Here is a 20,247-nt window from a genome sequence, read left to right on the forward strand (position 1 = left end):
TTTGTTTCTTTTGCCTTTGGAGTAAGATACAAAAAACATGGCTAAGACCATTGTCAAGGAGCATAACCATCTATGTTTTCTTCTAGGAATTTTATGGTTTTGGGTTGTACATTTGAGTTTTTAATCTATTTGGAGTTGTTTTTATGTATAGAGTAAAATAGTGGTTCATTTTTTTAATAGTGATCCATTTTTATTATTTTGTATTGTAGCTGTTCAGTTTTCCCAACATAATTTTTTTTTTTAGAAATAGTTTATTGTCAAATTAGTTTCCACATAACACTCAGTGCTCATCCCCACAAGTGTCCTCCTCCATGCCCATCCCCCCTCCCCCCCACATCCATCAGTCCTCAGTTTTTGTCAGCATTCAAGAGTCTCTCATGGTTTGCCTCTCTCCCTTTCCCCCACCATTTCCGCCCTTCTTCTCCCCCTTGTTCCTCCGTCAAGTTCCTCCTAATCCTCCTATACGTGCAAACATATGATATTTGTCCTTCTCTGCCTGACTTATTTCGCTCAGCATAACACCCTCAAGGTCCATCCACGTTGCTACACATGGCCAGATTTCATTGTTTCTCATTGCCGTGTAGTATTCCATGGTATAGATAAACCACATCTTCTTGATCCATTCATCTGTTGATGGACACTTAGGCTCTTTCCATGTTTTAGCTATTGTGGAGAGTGCTGCTATGAACATTGGGGTCCATGTGCTCCTATGCCTCAGCATTTCTGTATCCCTTGGGTAAATTCCTAGCAGTGCTATTGCTGGGTCGTAGGGGAGTTCTATTGTTAGTTTCCTTAGGAACCTCCACACTCCAACATAATTTTTTGAAGAGACTGTCCTTTCCCATGGTATATTTTTGACTGCTTTGTTAGAAATTAATTGACCACATATAATTGGGTTTATTTCTGGGCTCTCTTCTATTCTGTTGATATGTGTCTGTTTTTGTGTATTACAATATTGTTTTATTATTAAAGCTTTGTAGTGTAATTTGAAACCAGGGAGCATGATACCTCTTAGTCCTCCCACCCCCAGGTTGTTTTGGCTCTTTGGGGGTCTTTTGTGGTTCCATACAAATTTTAGAATTATTTGTTCTAGTTCTATGAAAAATGTCATTGGAATTTTGAGAGATTGAATTGAATATGTAGATTGCTTTGGTAGTATGGGTATTTTAACAATATTGGTTTTTCCACTTGAGCACAGAATACTTTTCTATTTATTTGTGTCTTCAGTTTCTTTCATATATGTCTTAAAGTTTTCATTCTTTTTTGATGTGATTATGACTGGGATTGTTTTCTTGACTTTTCTTTCTGATAGTTCATTATTAGTTTTTATTACTTTTTTATCCTGCAAGTTTACTGAAATCATTTATTACTTTTAATAGTTTCTTTGGTGGAATATATGGGTTTTCTATATATAGTATCATATTGCCTGCAAGTAGTGACAGTTTTAATATTTCATTTCCAATATTATGCCTTTTATTTCTGTTTCTTGCCTAATTGCCATGACTAGGATTTTCAGTACCATGTTGAATAAAAGTGGAAAGAGTGGGCTCTTCGTTCTCTTTCTGGTCTTAGTGGAAAAGTTTTCATCTTTTCACCATTGAGTATGATCTTAGCTATGGGTTTGTCATGTATGGCTTTAGTATTTCAAAGCATGTTTCCTCTATACCCACTTTGTAAGAGTTTTTGTCGTCGTTGTTGTTTTTTAAATAAATGGATATTGAATTTTGTCAAATGCTTTTTCTGCATATATTGAGATGATTATGTAATTTTTATCTTTAATTTTGTTAATATGAATAACATTAATTGTTTGATGGATGTTAAACCATCCTTGCATCTCTGGAGTAAATCCCACTTGATCATGATATATGATCTATTGTAGAGTTTGGTTTCATATATTTTGTTGAGGATTATTATATCTATGTATCAGGGGTGTTGGCCTGTAATTTTCTTTTTTTTGTGGTATCCTTATCTGGATTTGGTATTAGGGTAATGCCGGCCTCATAAGATGAGTTTGGAAGCTTTTCCTCCTTTTGAATTTTTTGAAAGAGTTTGAGAAGGATTATATTAAATCTTTGAATTAAATCTTCTAGAATTCACCAGTTATGTTCTCTGGTCATGGACTTTTGATTGTTGGGAGGTTTTTGATTACTAATTGAATGTTCTTACTAGTAATCAGTCTATTCTGATTTTCTTTTTCTTCATGATTCAGTTATGGAAGATTTTACATATCTAGAAGTTTATCCATTTCTTCTGTATTTAATTTGTTGGCATATAATTATTCATAGTAGTCTCATGATTTCATGTTTCTGTGGAATCAGTTGTAACTTTGCTTCTTTCATTTCTAATTTTGAGTTTGTCTTTTTTTTCTTGGTGTGTCCAACTAAAAGTGTGTCCATTTTGTTTACCTTTTTGAAGAACCGTTTGTTAATTTCATTGACCTTTTCAATTGTCTTTTAGTCTTTGTTTTATTTATTTTCACTCTGATAGTTATTTTTTCCTTCCTTTTGCTAACTTTGGGCTTTGATCTTTTTTTAGTTACTTTAGTGTAAAGTTGAATTATTTGAGATTTCTCTTGTTTCTTGAGGTAGACTTGTATTGTTATGAACTTACCTCTTAGAGCTGCTTTTGCTGCATATCATTGCTTTTGATATGTTGTATTCCTATTTACATTTGTCTCTAGGTATTTCTTATTTCTTCTATGGCCCAGTAGTTGTTAAGTGACACATTTAATCTCCATGTATTTGTAGTTCTCCCAGTTTTTTTTTTTTTTTTTTTTCTTGTAATGGATTTCTTGTTTCATACCATTGTGGTCAGAAAGATGCTTTACAAATAATTTCAGTCTTCCTGATATTGAGACTTATAGCCTAACATGTAGAATGTTCCATGTGCACTTGAATGTATAATCTGCTGCTTTGGGATGGAATGCTCTGTATATGTCTGTTAAATCCATCTGGTCCAGTATGTCATATAAGACCAATGTTTTCTTACTGATTTTCTGTATCGATGATCAGTCCATTGATGTAATTGGAGGTGTTAAAATCCCCTACTTTTATTGTATTGCTGTCAGTTTCTCTATTTATGTCTATCTATATTGATGTATTTATATCTATTTATATTTGATGTATTTACTTTGGAGCTTCTCTGTTGGGTGAATATATATTTATAAATGGTGTATCTTCTTGTTGGATTGGCCTCTTATAATTTTGTAGTGCTCCTTTTTGTCCCTTATTATAGTCTCTGTTTTGAAGTCTGTTTCGTCTGATAGGAGAATGGCTACACTGGTTTTCTTTTTGTTCCATTTGCATGGAATATCTTTTTCCATTCCTTCAACTTTCAGTTTTTGTCCTTCTGGTTTGAGTCTTTTGTAGGCAATGTATAGATGTGTCCTTTAAAAAAAATTGATATAGCCACTTTATGTCTTTTGGTTGGAGAATTTAGTCCATTTACACTTAAAGTAATTATTGGTAGTTATGTATTTCTTGTCATTTTGTTCATTGTTTTCTGGCAGTGTTTGTAGTTCTTCTCTGTTCCTTGTTTCTTTTTCTTTTTTCCCTTGTGGTTTGATGACTTTCTTTAGTGTTATGTTTAGATCCCTTTCTTACTTTGTGTATTTAATAAAAATTTTTTAATGTTTATTTTGGAGAGGAGAGAGCACAAGTAGGGGAGACTCAGAGAAAGAGGAAGAGAGAGGATCCAAAGCAGGCTCTGCACTGACAGCATAGAGCCCGATGCAGGGCTCAAACTCAAAAAATGCAAGATCACAGCCTGAGCCAAAACTAGACACTCCACTGACTAAGCCACCCAGGTGCCCCTTTATTTTATTTACTGTAAGTTTTTGCTTTGTGGTTAATGCGAGGTTCAAAATATTTTCTTGAGTATGTAATAATCTATTTTAAGTTGATAGCAACTTAAATTTGAGTACATTACAAAACTATATTTTTATTTTCTCCCACCTCACATTTTATGCTTTTGATGTCACTTTACATCTTTTTATTTTATGTCTCTTGACTAATTATTGTAGTTTTAGTTAATTTTACCATGTCTGTCTTTTAACCATCTTAGTAGCTTTATAAGTGATTTACTACCATTACTATATTATTTACCTTTTTCAGTAAGTATTTTTACTTTTGTATGGTTTCTTGTTCTTAATTAGTGTCATTTCTTTTTAGCTTAAAGAAGCTCTTTAATTTCTTATAAAGATGGTTTAATAGTGATGAACTCTTTTAGCTTTTGTTTGTCTGGAAAACTCTCCTTCAAATCTGAATGGTAATCTTGCTGGGTATTCTTTGTTGGAGGTGTTTATCCTTTTAGCACTTTGAAATTTTTTTTTTTAATGTTTTATTTATGTCTAGGAGAGAGAGAGAGAGAGAGAGACAGCAGGGGAGGGTNTAGCACTTTGAATATGTCAAGCCACTCTCTTCTGGCTTACAAAGTTTCTGCTGTGAAATTTGCTGATGGCCTATGGGATTTCTCTTGAACATAACAATTTGTTTTTCTCCTGCTGCTTTTAAGATTCTTTTTTGGGGGGCCACTTGTGTGGCTCAGTTGGTTGAACATCTGACTCTTGATTGCAGTTCAGGTCATGATCTCACAGCTGTGGAATCAAGCCCCACATTGGGCTCAGAGGTTTGAGATTCTCTCTCTCCCTCCACCCCTCCCCTGCTTATGCTCCTTCTGTCTCTCAAAAAAAAGGGAAAAAGATTCTCTCTTTATTTTTAACATTTGATATTTTAATTATAATTTGTCTTAGTGTGGCTCTCTTTGGGTTCATTTTCTTTGGAACTCTCTAGGCTTTCTGGACCTGGATGTCTGTTGCCTTCTTTAGGGGCGTTTTCAGCCATTATTTCTTCAGATAAGTTTCCTGCCCCTGTATCTTTATTTTCTTCTTCTTGGACTTCTTATGATGCAAATGTTATTCTATTTGATGTTGTTCCATCTTTTCATCTTTTAAAATTATTTTTTCTTTTTGCTCCTCTGTTTGAGTGAGTTCCATTAATTTTTCTTCCAGCTTACTGATCTGTACTTCTACTTCATCCAGTCTGCTGTTGTACCTCTCCAGTGTATTTTTCAGTTCAGTTATTATATTCTTTAGCCCTTTGACATTTCTTCAGTGCTTTGTCTTTGTTGAAGTTCACTGTGTTCATCTGTTCTTCCAAGTTCCATGAGCATTTTTATGACCATTATTTTGAATTCCTTATCCAGGTGGATTCCTTGTCTCCATATTCAGGCCTTGTTCTCTGGTTTTGTCTTCTTTTGTTTGGAACATATTTCTCTGTTTCCTCATTTTGTTGGACTGTCTGCATTTGTTTATATCAGGCAAAACAGCTACCTTTCTCAGTCTTGAAGGAGTGGTTTTATGTAGGTTCTGATCCTTCTTCAACCTTGACTAGCTCTTGGTTGTCTCTTATACTTTTGCGATTGTTTAAACTGCATGATTTGTTCTTGATATGCCTGTTACTGAGGATGTGCCAAGATCTGTCAGCAGTGCAAGAGAAGGAATGTATTTTAGCACCTAGTATCAGGCTGTTTGGAAGCCAGACCTACAGGCAGCAGCAGCAGCTTTTCAAGTGTGGAAACATATGCAGTCCTGTGGGCTGCAGTTGTAATTCCTGTGGGCCTCCAAACGATAGGATCTAAGGTTTCCCTAGGGTAACAGTTGCAAGAGTCTGGGCTCCAGACAAGTGTATAAACTCTTTACTGGGAACTTTTGCTGAACCATGGCAAGGCCAAGGTGGTGAACAAGTATGATGTCTCCCTGGGAGTGCCTTTTTTAGCCTCTCGTTTGTGGGACATTTGATGCCTAGGCTGAAGCGCTAGGCCAAGCAAATAGGCTTTTTTCACAGGACGCAGGAGGTTGTGTTTCAGTCTTCTTACTGTCTCTGCAGTGCCCTGGGGGTGCTGGCCTGCCAGGAGCTCTCTTTCCAGTTGTATAGTCCTATGCAGCTCTGAAAAGCCAACCTTCTTGTTCATCAGGGCCAGACAAGAGATGTTCCTCTGTGTGGATTGTGTGTGTCTGCTGTGGTGGGTGGGGCAGACTCACAGGCTTCAGAGAGGCAGCAGAAAAATGTCTTGTCTGTGATTACCCATAGGCTTCAGCAGTGCTGTGAGAAAGTGCCTTGTCTGTATCTTATTCAGAAGGGTGATTAGAAAATGTTTTAGTTTGCCTTTTCAGGATTGTCTGACCAGTTTTCTGAGCAATCTGTTTTTTCTCTTATGTGCTACTAAAGAAGAATTAAAGGTAGGATGATCATATAGCCTACTTTGTTTCCAGCACTCTTCATTTAAGTTTGTTACTTTGTGACAACGATTAACAATGCTTTCACTCTTTAGGGGCGCCTGGGTGGCTTAGTCGGTTAAGCGTCCGACTTTCGCTTAGGTCATGATCTCATGGTTCGTGGGTTCGAGCCCTGCGTCGGGCTCTGTGCTGACTGCCAGCTCAGAGCCTGGAGCCTGTTTCGGAGTCTGTGACTCCTCTCTCTGACCCTCTCCTGCTCACGCTGTCTCTCTCTCTCTCTCTCCTAGAAATAAATAAAACATTAAAAAAAATTAAAAACCAATGCTTTCACTCTTTAGAATTATCCTATTTTGGATGAAAATTTTGAAGGTGTATTAGTTATGTATTATATTGTGTAACAAATTACCCTGAAGCTTAGCTGCTTAAAACCATGTTTATCTCAGAGTTTCTGTAGGTCAGGAATTCGGGTGTGACTTAGTCAGTGAGTGCCTCTGCCCCAAAGTTTCTTGAGTGGTTGCAGTCAGGGTGTTAGGAGGAGCCATGTTTTACCTGAAGGCTCAAATGAGGGAGAATCTATTTCCAAGCTTATTCATATGGTTATTGGCAGGATTTAGTTCCATGTGGGCATTTGGACTGAGGGCTTCAGTTCCTTGCTGGCTGATGGCTAGGGGCTTCCTGCAGTTCCATTCCATGTGAGCTATGGAGAGCATAGCACAGCATGACAGCTGGCCTTACACACATACACACCCCCAACTCTGAAATGACATCCTTTCATCTCCACTGCATTGTTTGCTAGAATCAAGTTACTAAGACCAGTCTTCACTCAGGGGGAGACATTTCACAGGGCTTTAATACCAGGAACCTAGGTATCATTGGGGGCCATCTTAGAGGCTGCCTGTCATAATTGGTCACCCTAATAAAAGTGAAATTGCTTTCCTTAATATTTCTCCATAATAGAATGCAACTTATTACCTATTTCTGTTTTTGTTTTCCTGCAAAAAGGAATTTGCTTCAGGCTTCTCTTTTTCTTTTTAATGATCATTTCCTGTTTGGACACACAAAGTAGATTCAACTCTTCTTAGAATTACCTCTAATTCACAAATTTGGCATATACAGACTTTCTGCTAAAGGGACCCATGTACATTTTTATGTAATATAATTTCAGGGAGTGCTAGTAAGCATAAAATGCCATAGGTTTTTGATATATACATGGGTAATGGCTTTATTGCAGCTTTGAATGTGTAAAATGAGTTCAGATCCAGGTTTTAAGGAGTTGCTAGGTCATTTGTTTGAAGCCTAGGGCCAAAAGGTGGAGGTCACAGTCCCACCCTGGCGAGCTTTGCTCTCCTTTATGGGCACAGACTGTATCTTGAGCTTTAGCTGGATGCTTGGCACATTGTCAGTCGGTTGGAGGAACAGAGGATTCACTATGTGTACAGCTACTGGAAGCGACAGAAAGCGATTGAAAAGGGCATTGGTGTTATGAAGTGAAGGTGAAGTCCCATCTTGAAAGGACAGGACATCAGAAACCCACCTAATCTTCTTATCTCTGTGGGCAGGAGGGAAAAAAGAACCCCAGTGCTTCTCCTGTTTCTGGAGTAAATAAGGAGTGCCCAGATCAAACTGTCCCTCCCCACTCTGTTGTTGGCAAGAGTGAAGAAGAGCCCCAGAGTTCTTTCCACTCCTGCCCAATATCATAGCCACACTTCTGTTTTCTTTGAGATCATCGGGATCTACTTTTTTTTAATGTTTTGTTTATTTCTGAGAGAGAGAGAGAAAGACCACGTGAGCAGGGGAGGGTCAGAGAGAGAAGGAGACACAGAATCTGAAGCAGGCTCTGAGCTGGCAGTCAGCACAGAGCCTGACGCGGGGCTCGAACCCACGAACTGTGACATCATGACCTGAGCTGAAGTCAGATGCTTGCTTAACCGACTAAGCCACCCAGGTGCCCCGGGATTAGCTCTTTATATTTGTTTACATTTACATTAACTAGCACAAAAAGTCCAGGTGTCTAGGGTCATTCCTCATGCCCATATAACTGTCTGTTTTACTTTTCTGTCCACATCCCTGCTCTTTCTCCTGCTGCTTCTCTGAACATTTCCTTTATCTTGTTTGTTTAGACTGAGCTGGGATTTCTTCTGATGACACTTTTTTCCAGCTTTCTTTTGTAAACTTCTTCAACTGGTGGCTCTTTTTCCTTCCATATCTCTGATATCGCTTGTATCCCCAGAGATGAAGATAAAACTTGCTCCTTATTGCTCTTTTCAGACCCCTGTCTTTCCCTTTTCTCTAAGTACTCCTGATCTGTATGTTCTCTGATTCTACCTTGTTGTGCATCTATAGGCTCATTCTCCTTCATTTCTTTAAGATTTAGCTCCTAGCTCATGGTCACTTTCTCTAGCACTATTTGTGTGGTAATTTACGGAAATTTTATTGCCTACATAGACAATTTTTCTTAAACTGTAGGCTTTCTTAAACTGTAGTACTTGTTCCCATGGTCATTTCCTAGACCTTGACTTGAAAACAAAGTTCTTCCGTAATCTGCATTTCAGATATCCTGGCCACCACCTTCTGTCTTTCCAAGCCACTCCTTCCACTGCCCCATTGTCAACAATCCTTGAGTCCATCTGTAACCTATAGTAGTCCTACTACTCTTTCACAGGTCTTCAGTAGATCCATCCTTGTAATCAGAACTTTGCATAAACCCTCAACTCAGCTGACCCCTTCCCCTAGCTCTGTCATCCTCATGTGGTGAAATTCCAAACCTGGTTAAATTCAACTCTCTTTTTCATGCCTACGTCCTACATTTTAATGTTTCTAGGGAGAAAAGCGCCATGCTGACCAGTCATACTTTAAATTCATAATCATGAACTTCGAGAGCTAGTGCTGCCTGGCAATCCTGGTGCATTTTCCTGGCCCATTCAGTGTCTTACTCTTTGTCCTTTCTTCAAACCATCCACCTCCCAACCACTCTCCCCATTTTTACTGTCAGAAAAATAGGAGTAATCAGAGACCGTGTCCACAAGCCATATCCATCTTTTTAATTCCCACTGGTTATTATACTTTCCATGTTCTACTTGGTCAGTAAATCCTGTTCCCTCTCAATAATTCATGAACATTGTTCCAAAAGTTCTCCCACTGTCTCATTGCAGCATGTTTTTTCTATTTAAAAAATTTCCAGGAGCTCCGGAGTGGTTGATTTGGTTGAATGTCCTACTTCAGCTCAAGTCATGATCTTACATGTGGGGTTTGAGCCCCACATTGAGCTCTGTGCTGACAACTTGGAGCCTGGAGCCTGCTTTGGATTCTGTGTCTCCCTCTGTCTCTCAAAAATAAACATTTAAAAAAAATGTTTAAATTAAAAAACATTTTCTATCATTGAATAAGTGTGCTCTAATTTATTCCATCTTTAAAGAAAATGATCTCCTGGGGTGCCTGTGTGGCTCAATTGGTTAAGTGTCTCACTTTGGCTTAGGTCATGATCTCATGGTTCGTGAATTCTAGCCCCGCGTTGGACTCTGTGCTGACAGCGCGGAGCCTGGAGCCTGTTTCAGATTCTGTGTCTCCCTCTCTGTCTCTCTTTCTGCCCCTCCCCCGCTTGCTCTGTTTCTCGCCCTCCCTTTCTCAAAAACAAATTAAAAACAAAAAATACAAAATGATCTCCTGACTCCACTTCTCCTTCTAGCTACTACTCTGTTTCTTCACTCACCTTTGCAAAATGAAACTCCTTGAAAGAGTTGTCTTTATTTACTTTCTCTAATTACTCTTTTCCCGTTTTCTTTTATGCCCTAGTCAAGCAGGCATTGGCTTCACCAGTCTGCTTATACTGCTGTTGTCAAGGTTGCTGATGACCTCCATATCTTTATATTAGGCTCTAGTCATCATCTTATGCTGTACTTTATTCATATTTGGCATATTTTATTACTTTCTCCTTGTCACATTCTCTCATTTGGGGAATTCTACTCGACCCAGGTGCTCTATCATTCATTCACACTTCTGGCCTTGCTTTATCTGTGGTAAAGTGAACTCCCTTAGTGAACTCATCCCATTCACAGGCTGACAATTTCCTGATTTGTATCTCTAGCCCACAACTCTCTTACATTCTAGATTCATATATCCAACTGCCAACTTGACATTCTCACTTGGATGGCTAATAAAATTCTCAAACCTAACATATTCAAAACTGAATCTTTGATCTTCTCACTCAAACCTGCATCACTCACAGTGTGACTCAGCTAATTAACTGATATCTGAAATCTTGCTGATACTCAGACAAAAGCTTTAAATATTATTGTTAGCTCTTCTTTCACACCCCATATCTATTCTGACAGCATGTCCAATTTGACAGACATTTCAACTTCAACATTTATCTGGAATCTAAGTAGATTTTACACCTTCAGAACTCGTGTCCTAGTCCGGGCTACCATCATCTCACTGAGATGAAAGCATTTCTGATATTGAAAGAGCCTCCCACCTAGCCTCCCAGCTTTTGTCCTCCATCCCCCTCCACACATTTGTCTGTTCCTAAGATTGCAACCAGAGTGATCCATTTATTTATTTGTTTGTTTATTTATTAATATTTATTTTTGAAAGAGCCCGAGTACGAATGGGGGAGGGGCAGAGAAAGAGGGAGATACAGAATCTGAACCAGGTTCCAGGCTCTGAGCTGTCAGCACAGACCCCGACTTGGGGCTCGAACCCACGAACCGTGAGATCATGACCTGAGCCAAAGTCAGATGCTTAACTGACTGAGCCACCTATGTGCCCCCAGAGTGATCCTTTTAAAACAAGTCAGTTTAGGGGTGCCTGGGTGGCTCAGTTGGTTGAGCGTCTGACTTGGGCTCAGGTCATGATTTCACGGTTTGTGGGTTCGAGCCCTGTGTTGGGCTCTGGGCTGACAGCTAGCTCAGAGCCTGGAGCCTATCTTCAGATTCTGTAACTCCCTCTCTTTCTGACCCTCCCCTGCTCATGCTGTCTCTATCCCTCTCTCAAAACTAAATAAAACATTAAAAATAAATAAATAAAATAAATAATAGATAAATAAAAACAAGTCGGTTTATGTCTCTCTTTTCCCAAAACACTAATGGCTTACCAATTCAGACCGTAAAAAAACAAAATCCTTATAATGACTAACAGGGCTCTACACCACCCCTATCCAGTGGAAAAATAATGCAAGCTACACATATAATTTTAAAGTATCTAGAAGCCATGCTGTAAAAGTATAAAGAAAAAATTCTTAATATATCTAACTTAAACCATTGTATTAAAATGTTATTTCAACATACAATCCATATAATTGAATTATCTTACTTTTTTATATCAAGTATTCAAAATCTGGTGTGTATTTTATACAATTTGGATGTGAAATTTTGATTGGCATTTAGGTTTCATAAAGTTTACAGTTGAACAAAGAGATTTGAATACCCAAGTAATTCTAGACATTCTTAAAAGTTTTCTAGTAACTGAATCCAGTCTTGGTTTTAAATTTTTAAATATTAAAGTTGAAAAATTTAAAATTCAGGTGCCTCGGTGGCTCAGTTGGTTGAGCATCTGATTCGATTTGGGTTCAGTTTATGATCCTAGGGTTATGAGATCAAGCCCCACGTCAGGCTGCTTGCTGAGCATAGAGCCCGCTTAAGATTCTCTCTCTGTCTCTGTCTCTCTCTCTGTCTCTTTCTCCTTCCTCCACCCACTAAAAAGAAATATAAAGTTCAGTTCTTAGCCACATTTCAGATGTTCAATAGCCACATGAGGCTAGTGGTATCGTATTAGACAATGTAGCCTTTTACCATCTGGTCTGTCTTCTCTGACCTTATCTTGTGTGGCTTTCTCCTTCACTCATTCTGCACCAACCTAGAATGGCCTCCTGTTCTTTAATCACAGTGGATACTTCCAATTTCAGAGCCTTTGCATTTGGTATTCTCTTTGCCTAAAAAGCTTTACCCCTGGGTGGCTACATGACTTACTCCTTCATCTTCTTCAGGTCTTTGCTCAAATATCACCTTCTCAGAGTTTTCCCTGGTCAGTTTGTTTAATATCTATACCAATTGCCTTCTGTTTCAAATTCTTAAATTTCCAGGTTGCTTTTTGAAAGAGAGAAGAGGGCTGATAGAGGAGAGGTGCCTGATCTACAAAGGGAAGCAATGAAATATAAGAACCTGTCCCATATAGACAAATCAATGAATATGTTAGGCAGAAGCACAGAGTAAAATTGAATAAGTGACTATATCCCTTTAGCTCCCTGCTACCTAGGCAGCTCAGAGCATTGTTTTTGTGTGTGTATACATGCCTGACCCCCTTATAGATTGTAAGTTTCTTAAATGCAAAGTTCTGCTGTAACATCTTTTTGTTATCTTCTTTGGCACCTAGCATGGAACTTTGACCAAATGACAATCTGTACTCCATTTATGGGCCACTTATTGGTTACCTTTTTGTGTTTTGCGTTCTTGATGGCATCTATTCTCCCTTCTTTCTTGCTGCCAGCAAGTGGTATGTACTTGCTGATGGTATGTGTGTGTTGGCTTCATGTGTGCAATGGCTGTATTGGGACGCTGATTCTTTCTTCCCTTGTCTTACTTGTTTTACAAAACTAACTCCTCTAAGTAGACTTCATCACTGATTCTCTTTGTTTATTAACTCCCTCCTCCCTGCTGCCTGTATGTTTATATATTCTATTTTTTATTCTAGTAGGGAATATAAACATTTAAACACAATTACAATAGAAAATGAATTATTGACGGCAGGGACCATGGCTTACTAAATTTAAAATCTTTAATGCCTTCCTCAGTGTCTTCCGTGTAGCAGGTACTCAGTGCTTGTAAAATTGAAGTACAATTTTACAGAGTAGTAAAGAGAGTTGGTGTTCATGGGCGAAATTTAAGTTGTTTAAGATACAAGTCTTAAACCTAAGCACCTTTTCCAAACCACATTGAGGGGCAAGAGATGCAGAGCTGTGAGAGAGGATGTGTAGAGGAACAGTAAAATTGAAGATCAGTCCCTGGATAGAAAGGAGACTAAGGGACTGAGGTACTGAGAAGGACTTAGGATGTTGGAAATCCAAGGAGGCACATATGTTCAAGTGGAGTGACAAACCTCATTGTTTGTATTACAGGAGTACTGTTTCCAGTTTTACTCTGGACTTTGCTCTTGATATATTATTTTTTGATGTATTTGTACAGTTGTTTGCATCCCTACTTAAACTTTGATTATCTCACATCAGAGTAAAGATCCATCCCTTGTTTGGTAACTAAGGGTTTGGGACAAATACTTATTAAGAATCCTTGTAACTCTGCGATTCTGTTATTTTGCGTAAACCAAATTGTGTTAGCAGGTATTTTACTGGTATCTGTTGGGTACAAGTATTTCTATCAGTTTTGCTTATTTGCTGCCACTGTTTGTTCTTTATAAATGGAGTGCATACTAAAAGGAGACATTTGGGTTGCTTATGAGGATATTTTGGTAGCAAGCTCATAATAGGAAAAAATGTTTTGATTTTGAATTAATCCTGTCATCAGTAAATTAGAGTTTATGCCGTTTTTCTCCAAAGATATTTTTAGTGACTCAGAAGTTTAAGCAGGCACTGTGTCTTGTCAATTAACTGTTTCTGATTAGGGGTTCTGGGTAAAATGGACCAGTTTTTCTTCCTCTCCCTGATAATTCATTGCAAATGGGTGGCAATATATGAGCCTATTTTAGCAAGCATCAGAATGAAACAGAAAGGACAAAGATTCTTTTTCTCTGGTTCTTAAACATATGTTCTTTGTTTTGAAATATGGGGTGCCTGGTTAGCTCAGTCGGTAAAACATCCTGCTCTTCGTCTTGGGGTTGTAAGTTTGAACCCCATGTTGGGTGTAGAGATTACTTAAAAAAAAACTTTAAAAAGTTATGTAATGAAAATTAAATATAAAAAATATCCCCCAAAGTAAGTATTACAAGAAAGATAACAGAACAAACTCCACAATTCAAATAAAAGGAGGTAAGTGTCTCTGCTTGCTCTTTATGTTTAACTCTCCCCCTTCTACATAGCCTCAGCCACTTTAGACTAGATAGCTCTGTTGGACTCCCAGAAAGTTTGACAAGTTGTTTAGTTATTTTAAATTAAGAAAAAGTTTTTACATACATCTGCTTCCTATCATTGCAGCTTTTCTGCATCAGTCTGAAAGTCTTCTTGCATGTGAACTACCCTTCTTGGACTATTTATGAAGTACTTACCCTTTTTTCCTTGCTGAAAGCCAGATTTTCTCTCCCTTTAGTGGGTACCAAGGAGAAGCAACATTCCTATCTGTTTGTTGTTCATATGAAGGTGACATCCAACAGTTGATAAAGAAACTTACCTTGCTTCTTAATACTTATGTCCAGTTCTGTTGGCAAAGCTGGCAGGGCTTGCCACAAAGATCTCACTGTCTAATTATGGTTTTAGGGAGAACTTGGTATCTTCTTTCTTTCCCATCTTATTATTTATCTTGTCACAAGCTTTTCTCAGAATGATTAATATACTAAGTATTTTATAGAAATTCTAATGCATCTGCCTTAATTAGATTAAATAGCTATTTGATGTGGGTGATGCTGTGAATTTGTGATTTGCATGGCTTCAGATGTCATAATTTTTCCCCCCACTTTCTAGGAAGTAACAGCTAGCAGTCGCCACTATGTTGACAGGCTATTTGACCCTGATCCCCAGAAAGTTCTACAAGGTGTCATGTAAGTAGTATGTATTTAAGAGTCTATCAAAAAGTCTTGTTTGTTTTTGTGTTTGAATTTGCCAAATATTCTAATTTTGAAAATTCAGGGTTAAAACTTTTTTCTTCCATTTTGGAAAGATCCCCTGATATTCATGACTTTAATATTGTACTATAAAGAGTTGTCTGATAGTTGTTAACTGACTTGGTTAACTTTTTTTTAAATAGAATACCTGTTTTACCATTTTAAAACATGTTTTCTTTGGAGAATGCTTTTGTGATTTTAATATCCAGCAAAAGCAAGGGAATAAAATTGGTGATCTTTTATCATTGGAAAGGGGTAGGAGAATACATTAGCAGAGTTCTTTGTTTTAATTTGTTTTTGGTTAACTCATTGACCGTCTGTAAGGCTTGAATCTCCTACTGATGTTTTAAATCTCAGAATTTAGAAAGCCGTCATTAGAAAAGTTAAATAAACTCTTGATAACCTGAATGCCCTTCTTTTCTCCAAAATTCCCTAGTGTTTAATGAAAGAAAAATTTTTAAGCAACATACCCAAGGTGATAATACTTTTAAAAACTTAAGTCAGACAAGTGTGATAAGATTGCAAGTGATTGAAAGATGAATTTTCTATCCCAAGAGCAGTTACTGTGCTCTTAACACATGACTTCTAAAGAAGAAAGTCTAGCCTAAGATGCCTCTTAGGGTTGCAGATATGGAGTACCTACAGGCCTAAACTGTGTCCAGGGAAAGGAGAAAACAAAAACAGGTCAGGACATTTGGAATAGCACACATGAATCACTTTATTCTCCTCTTACCCTGTTAGTTTTATCAGCCAAATGGTACTTTCAGTTAAACTTTTGCTCAGTCATGGCAAGACTAGGATGCTTTGTTTATAAAAGTCTCTACAGATTGTAATTCTGCCTCTACCTCATCCCATCCTGACCCCAACAAAAAGGGCATTGTAGAAGATATATCTTGGAATGTGGATTTGTAAAGTAGGGGCAAGATAAAAGTGAGTAAGGCTGCTTGACTATTCAAATTGAGTTGTAAAAGGTAAGAAGCTGGATGTAGACCCACCTGGCATACTTGACACTTCATCTTCACATTTTCTCAATTTACAGGAACAAGAGTTTATAGTTCTTGTTTTCTCACTATGTTGACTTTGCCCCTTTAACTAGGAGAATTTGTAATGGTTTAATCAACCCCTTTGTAAACTAGTTTGATTATTGCCAAGGAAAGTGGTATTAAATCCATTTGTTAAATCAGTTTGGGTTGTACCTACGCACAGATTAGTTGTGGGGATAGGTTTGATTAACATTCCTTCTTAGGCAGATACTCTGCACGCAGCCAGACAGTTTCGTATTTTAGTAATCCCAGATACTACTTAGGGTTAGGTAAGTAGTTTAGTTGAAAATGTCAGGCTCATTAAGTTTTCCATGAATGATAGAAGATGATGATGTTGTCATTATTTTTATTATGACTGTTACAGTGGTTATTTAGGAGAAAAGCTAATCTTGTCAATCAAGATTTCTGTGTGACTTTTGTATATGATATGAGTTGCTAACTTAGGTGTTACTTGTCACTTTGAGAAATTTCTCATTTATCAAAGAACACTGTATAGCTTCTTGAAAGTTGATAAATAAGTAAGGCATAAAATACTGTGGTAAGAGCATATTATAATGAACGAGCTAAGGTGAAGCTTGATGGCCTCTTAAAGTTACTAAGTCTTGGAAGACTAAGCTGTTAGCTGAAATAGATGAACAAGATTTTTGTGGAGGGATGATGGAGTGTAAAGACTATGGTCTTTGGATTTGGACAACAGGAGGTTGAATTCCTGAGATTTCCTTGTGGAGGTCTTTCCTAGCTGTGTGCTTGGGTGAGTTGCTTAATTTCCTTTAGCCTCAGCTTCATCATCTGTAAAGGGAGAGTAATGTGCCTGTTTTGCCAAGTTGTAAAAATTAAGTCAGAAATAAAAAGTCCAGTGCCTGGTGTGTTGTAGATACCCGCAAATTGGTATGTAAGTGCTTAGTCATTATTGACCCTAATGTAAAACAACTTCAAAAATAAGATGATTCTTTTCAAAGAAGAGAAGGAAAAACAAAAATACAAACATAAAAACAATTCGGACTAACAGGGGAGAGGGGCTAGAACAAGAGACTCCAAGTGATAACATATTCCAGTATACATAATTGCTATTTAACAATAGTAAAATCCATTTAAAATTTGAAAGGCACAGATCACCCAAAGCTTTTCACTTTATGTCAGAATAGAGCTGGCTTTATACAGATATGTGTAGGGTTATTTGATAAAGTGTCCTTGTCCCCAGAGAGAAAATTGATTCTTTCTGACTTAATTCTGTCCTAAACTTTGTCACTGTCTAAAGATTAATTGCACGTAAGAGACTAGAAAGCAAACTATATTTTTAACATTTTATTCTTAAGCAACTTTGTCTAATACCAGAATAATACAGTATTGATACAGGAAAAGGGGGGCCAAAATGATGTTTAGGAAAGGAGAGTGGACCAATTTTTTCCTTTTTATACACATTACACAGCTACTATTGAGTCATACAGAGACCATTCTTAGACCAAAATAGGTGGATACCAGGGAGGTAGTCACAGAGTGTAAACAATCAAAGGTAGCCTAATTTTAGGGAAGGAGAAGATAGAAGCTGAAGTAATCAGATTTGAGTCCAAAATATCCAATTGGAAAGACATTCAAAAATTGACAACTAGCTTTAGCGACAGGACAACTAGAGTTTTATCATTTTTCTAGTTGTAAGTTTGATTTTTTAAAAAGAATTGTGAACATATAAAACATACCAGCAGGAAAAAGAAAATTGAAGAAATTAAAGGCCAATAAGGACTTTTCATCATGGTCTATAACTAATCGACTCAACTGTGTTAGAGCCTTAGTCCTACCATACTCATAGGGAACTTCTTTGCAGATAACCCATGTCATAAAGGACCATTATACATAGTTCTGAATATGCCCTTATTGAAAAATACTATTAAGCAACAGAGGTGCTTAGTTTTAATTGTTGAAAAATGAGGAAGAGTTCTCTAGGAATAACTGTCTTGTTAGTAGTACAATATTTGGCATAACTTTAAATTATCCTATTGTATCAAAGGTTTGAATACAGAAGCAAATCTTAAAAGAGCAAAGTTTGAAATGCCTAACTGAATTGAAGATCATTAGGTAGGAGTAAGATTTGAACAGAGAAGACAGAGAGGTCCAATTATGTAGATCATAAATTGTGGACTTTGCAAGTACAACAGGGTAGCTATATCAAATAAACTATACTACATTGCAAGTTCTGAGCTTCCTCTAGTGTGGAGCTCTGTTCATGACTTTAAAAAACAGTTAAAGGATTTTTTTTGATGAGGTTACTAGTGCAGTAGTAGGTCAACCATGTTAAATCTCATAGTTGCAGAAGAATAACTATTCAACTGTTTATGTAGATTGTCAAAGCTGCTTAACACTGTGGTCTTTTTAAAAAAAATATATGTAATAAATATGACCACCTGATCTGTTGTTTTTTTTTTATAGTAGTGAATCTCCAGGAAAAGATCAGCAGATATCCCTACTTGGGTCTATGTTAAAAAGCAAAAAATGATGTAAGCAAATAACGGCTGGCTTTGTAGTTCCCAAGTTGAATAGAACGAGGAAATTAGACTGGATCTCTTGTTAAACTCAGGCAGTTGAGGGTACTGTGGAATTGGTGGGTGGTTTTCACGAAGTATCTACTTCTAAAAATTATTTTCTCAGGTATTTTTTAAAATTATTTTTTAATGTTTATTTATTTTGAGAGAGAGCGAGCGAGCAAGCATGAGCTGGGGGAGGACAGAGCGGGAAGGAGAGAGAGAATCTCAAGCAGACTTCACGCTGTCAGTGCAGAGCCCAGAACTGTGAGATCATGACCTGAGCCGAAATCAAGAGTTGGACACTCAACCGACTGAGCCGCTCAGGAGCCCCTATTTCCAAGATATTTTAATGTATTAATGATATAAGTTTATTTTGGTAATGATTACTTGATTTTCTGGTTCCAAGAAATTATGTACCTTTGGTTTTAGTAGAATATAGCTATGTCCCATTTTCCTTGCATGAGCTGAAGATATGAGCTTTCATAAAATGAGGGCTTTGGATTTTGAGAAAGTTTTATTTAAAGGATAAGTTTTAGGATAATTCAAAAGGAATAGTTCTGTGAGTTACTTTTAAAAGTGTTATAGGGGAGTCTGGGTGACTCAGTCGGTTGAGTGTCTGACTTCAGCTCAGGTCATGATCTGGCAGTTTGGGAGTTCAAGCCCCGTGTCGGGCTCTGTGCTGACAGCTCAGAACCTGGAGCCTGCATTGGATTCTGTGTCTCCCTCTCTCTCTGCCCCTCCCCCGATCATGCTCTGTTTCTCAAAATAAATGTGTTAATTTATTTATAAATTTAAAAAAATTAAAAAATAAAACTGTTATAGATAAATATAAATAAAAATGACCATACACTGAGTTTTTCCAGAAATTATTAGGTCAGACTGATAGTTTTATGCACAGATAGATAAGCTGTTTGTATATGTCATATGAATTTTGCATTACCAAGAATAGCTATATATTTGTATACATATGTGTGTTACATATCTTGTCATATTTGTAGAACATTTAACTGAATACTGCCATAATGTTGTAACACTTTTGATGTTCTTTAGAATGATTACATGTATCAAAAATATTTATTAATATGCTCTAAAATCTGGCATTTATTTTAATGCAGTTATTACATTTTACTCTTCATTTTTGGAGACTGTAAGGTGATTTGTAATTACACAATGATAAAACAAAGAGTTAAATATGTTAACTTCTAATTTCTGAACTAGTATATTGGAAGTGTATCTAATACCACGTACATTCCAAAAAATCTACACAACAGTGTAATTTGTTTACCAAAAAAAAAAAAAAGACCTAAATTGCTGTCCATTTTCAATTCTGTTCAATTTATATGTATAGCAGGTACACAATAAATGCCTCAGTTGACTAAAAATGGGAAGTTCAGTATAAATTTTTCAAGTGCCTCTTGGATCAATACCTTACGTTAAAAATAATTTCAATTTGGATAATATCTAATACACCATTATCTAATTCTTCTGCAGTTGGCAGTTCACATGTGGCATTGGTAACTTTAATTAGAATGAGTGTATCTCACTCCCTAACCATGCTGGATAATGGAAAGCTTACTATACTTCGGTGTTTGGATGTTATATTCTTCAAAAAGTACATCATAATTAATAATAATTACAGGGACAGGGGAGTATGTTTATAATTTTCCAAGTCCTAATAATTCTGTGC

General features: G+C 37.1%; 1 protein-coding gene across 2 annotated transcripts in view; it reads left to right on the forward strand.

The window, feature by feature from the left end:
* Nucleotides 1-20,247, forward strand: part of ARMC8 (armadillo repeat containing 8) — a 106,260-nt gene that overhangs the window by 14,288 nt on the left and 71,725 nt on the right. Inside the window, exon 2 of one of the 2 annotated variants that reach the window (XM_077756667.1) lies at nt 14,859-14,935. The exons of the other annotated variant lie outside the window; for it this stretch is intronic. Coding sequence (XP_077612793.1) covers nt 14,859-14,935 — 77 coding nt within the window. The remainder of the gene's footprint in view (nt 1-14,858; nt 14,936-20,247) is intronic. 2 annotated transcript variants of the gene reach the window in all.

This window comes from Crocuta crocuta, unplaced genomic scaffold (genome assembly GCF_008692635.1).
Source record: "Crocuta crocuta isolate KB4526 unplaced genomic scaffold, BGI_CrCroc_1.0 scaffold337, whole genome shotgun sequence".
In the NCBI taxonomy this organism is placed as follows: Eukaryota; Metazoa; Chordata; class Mammalia; order Carnivora; family Hyaenidae; genus Crocuta; species Crocuta crocuta.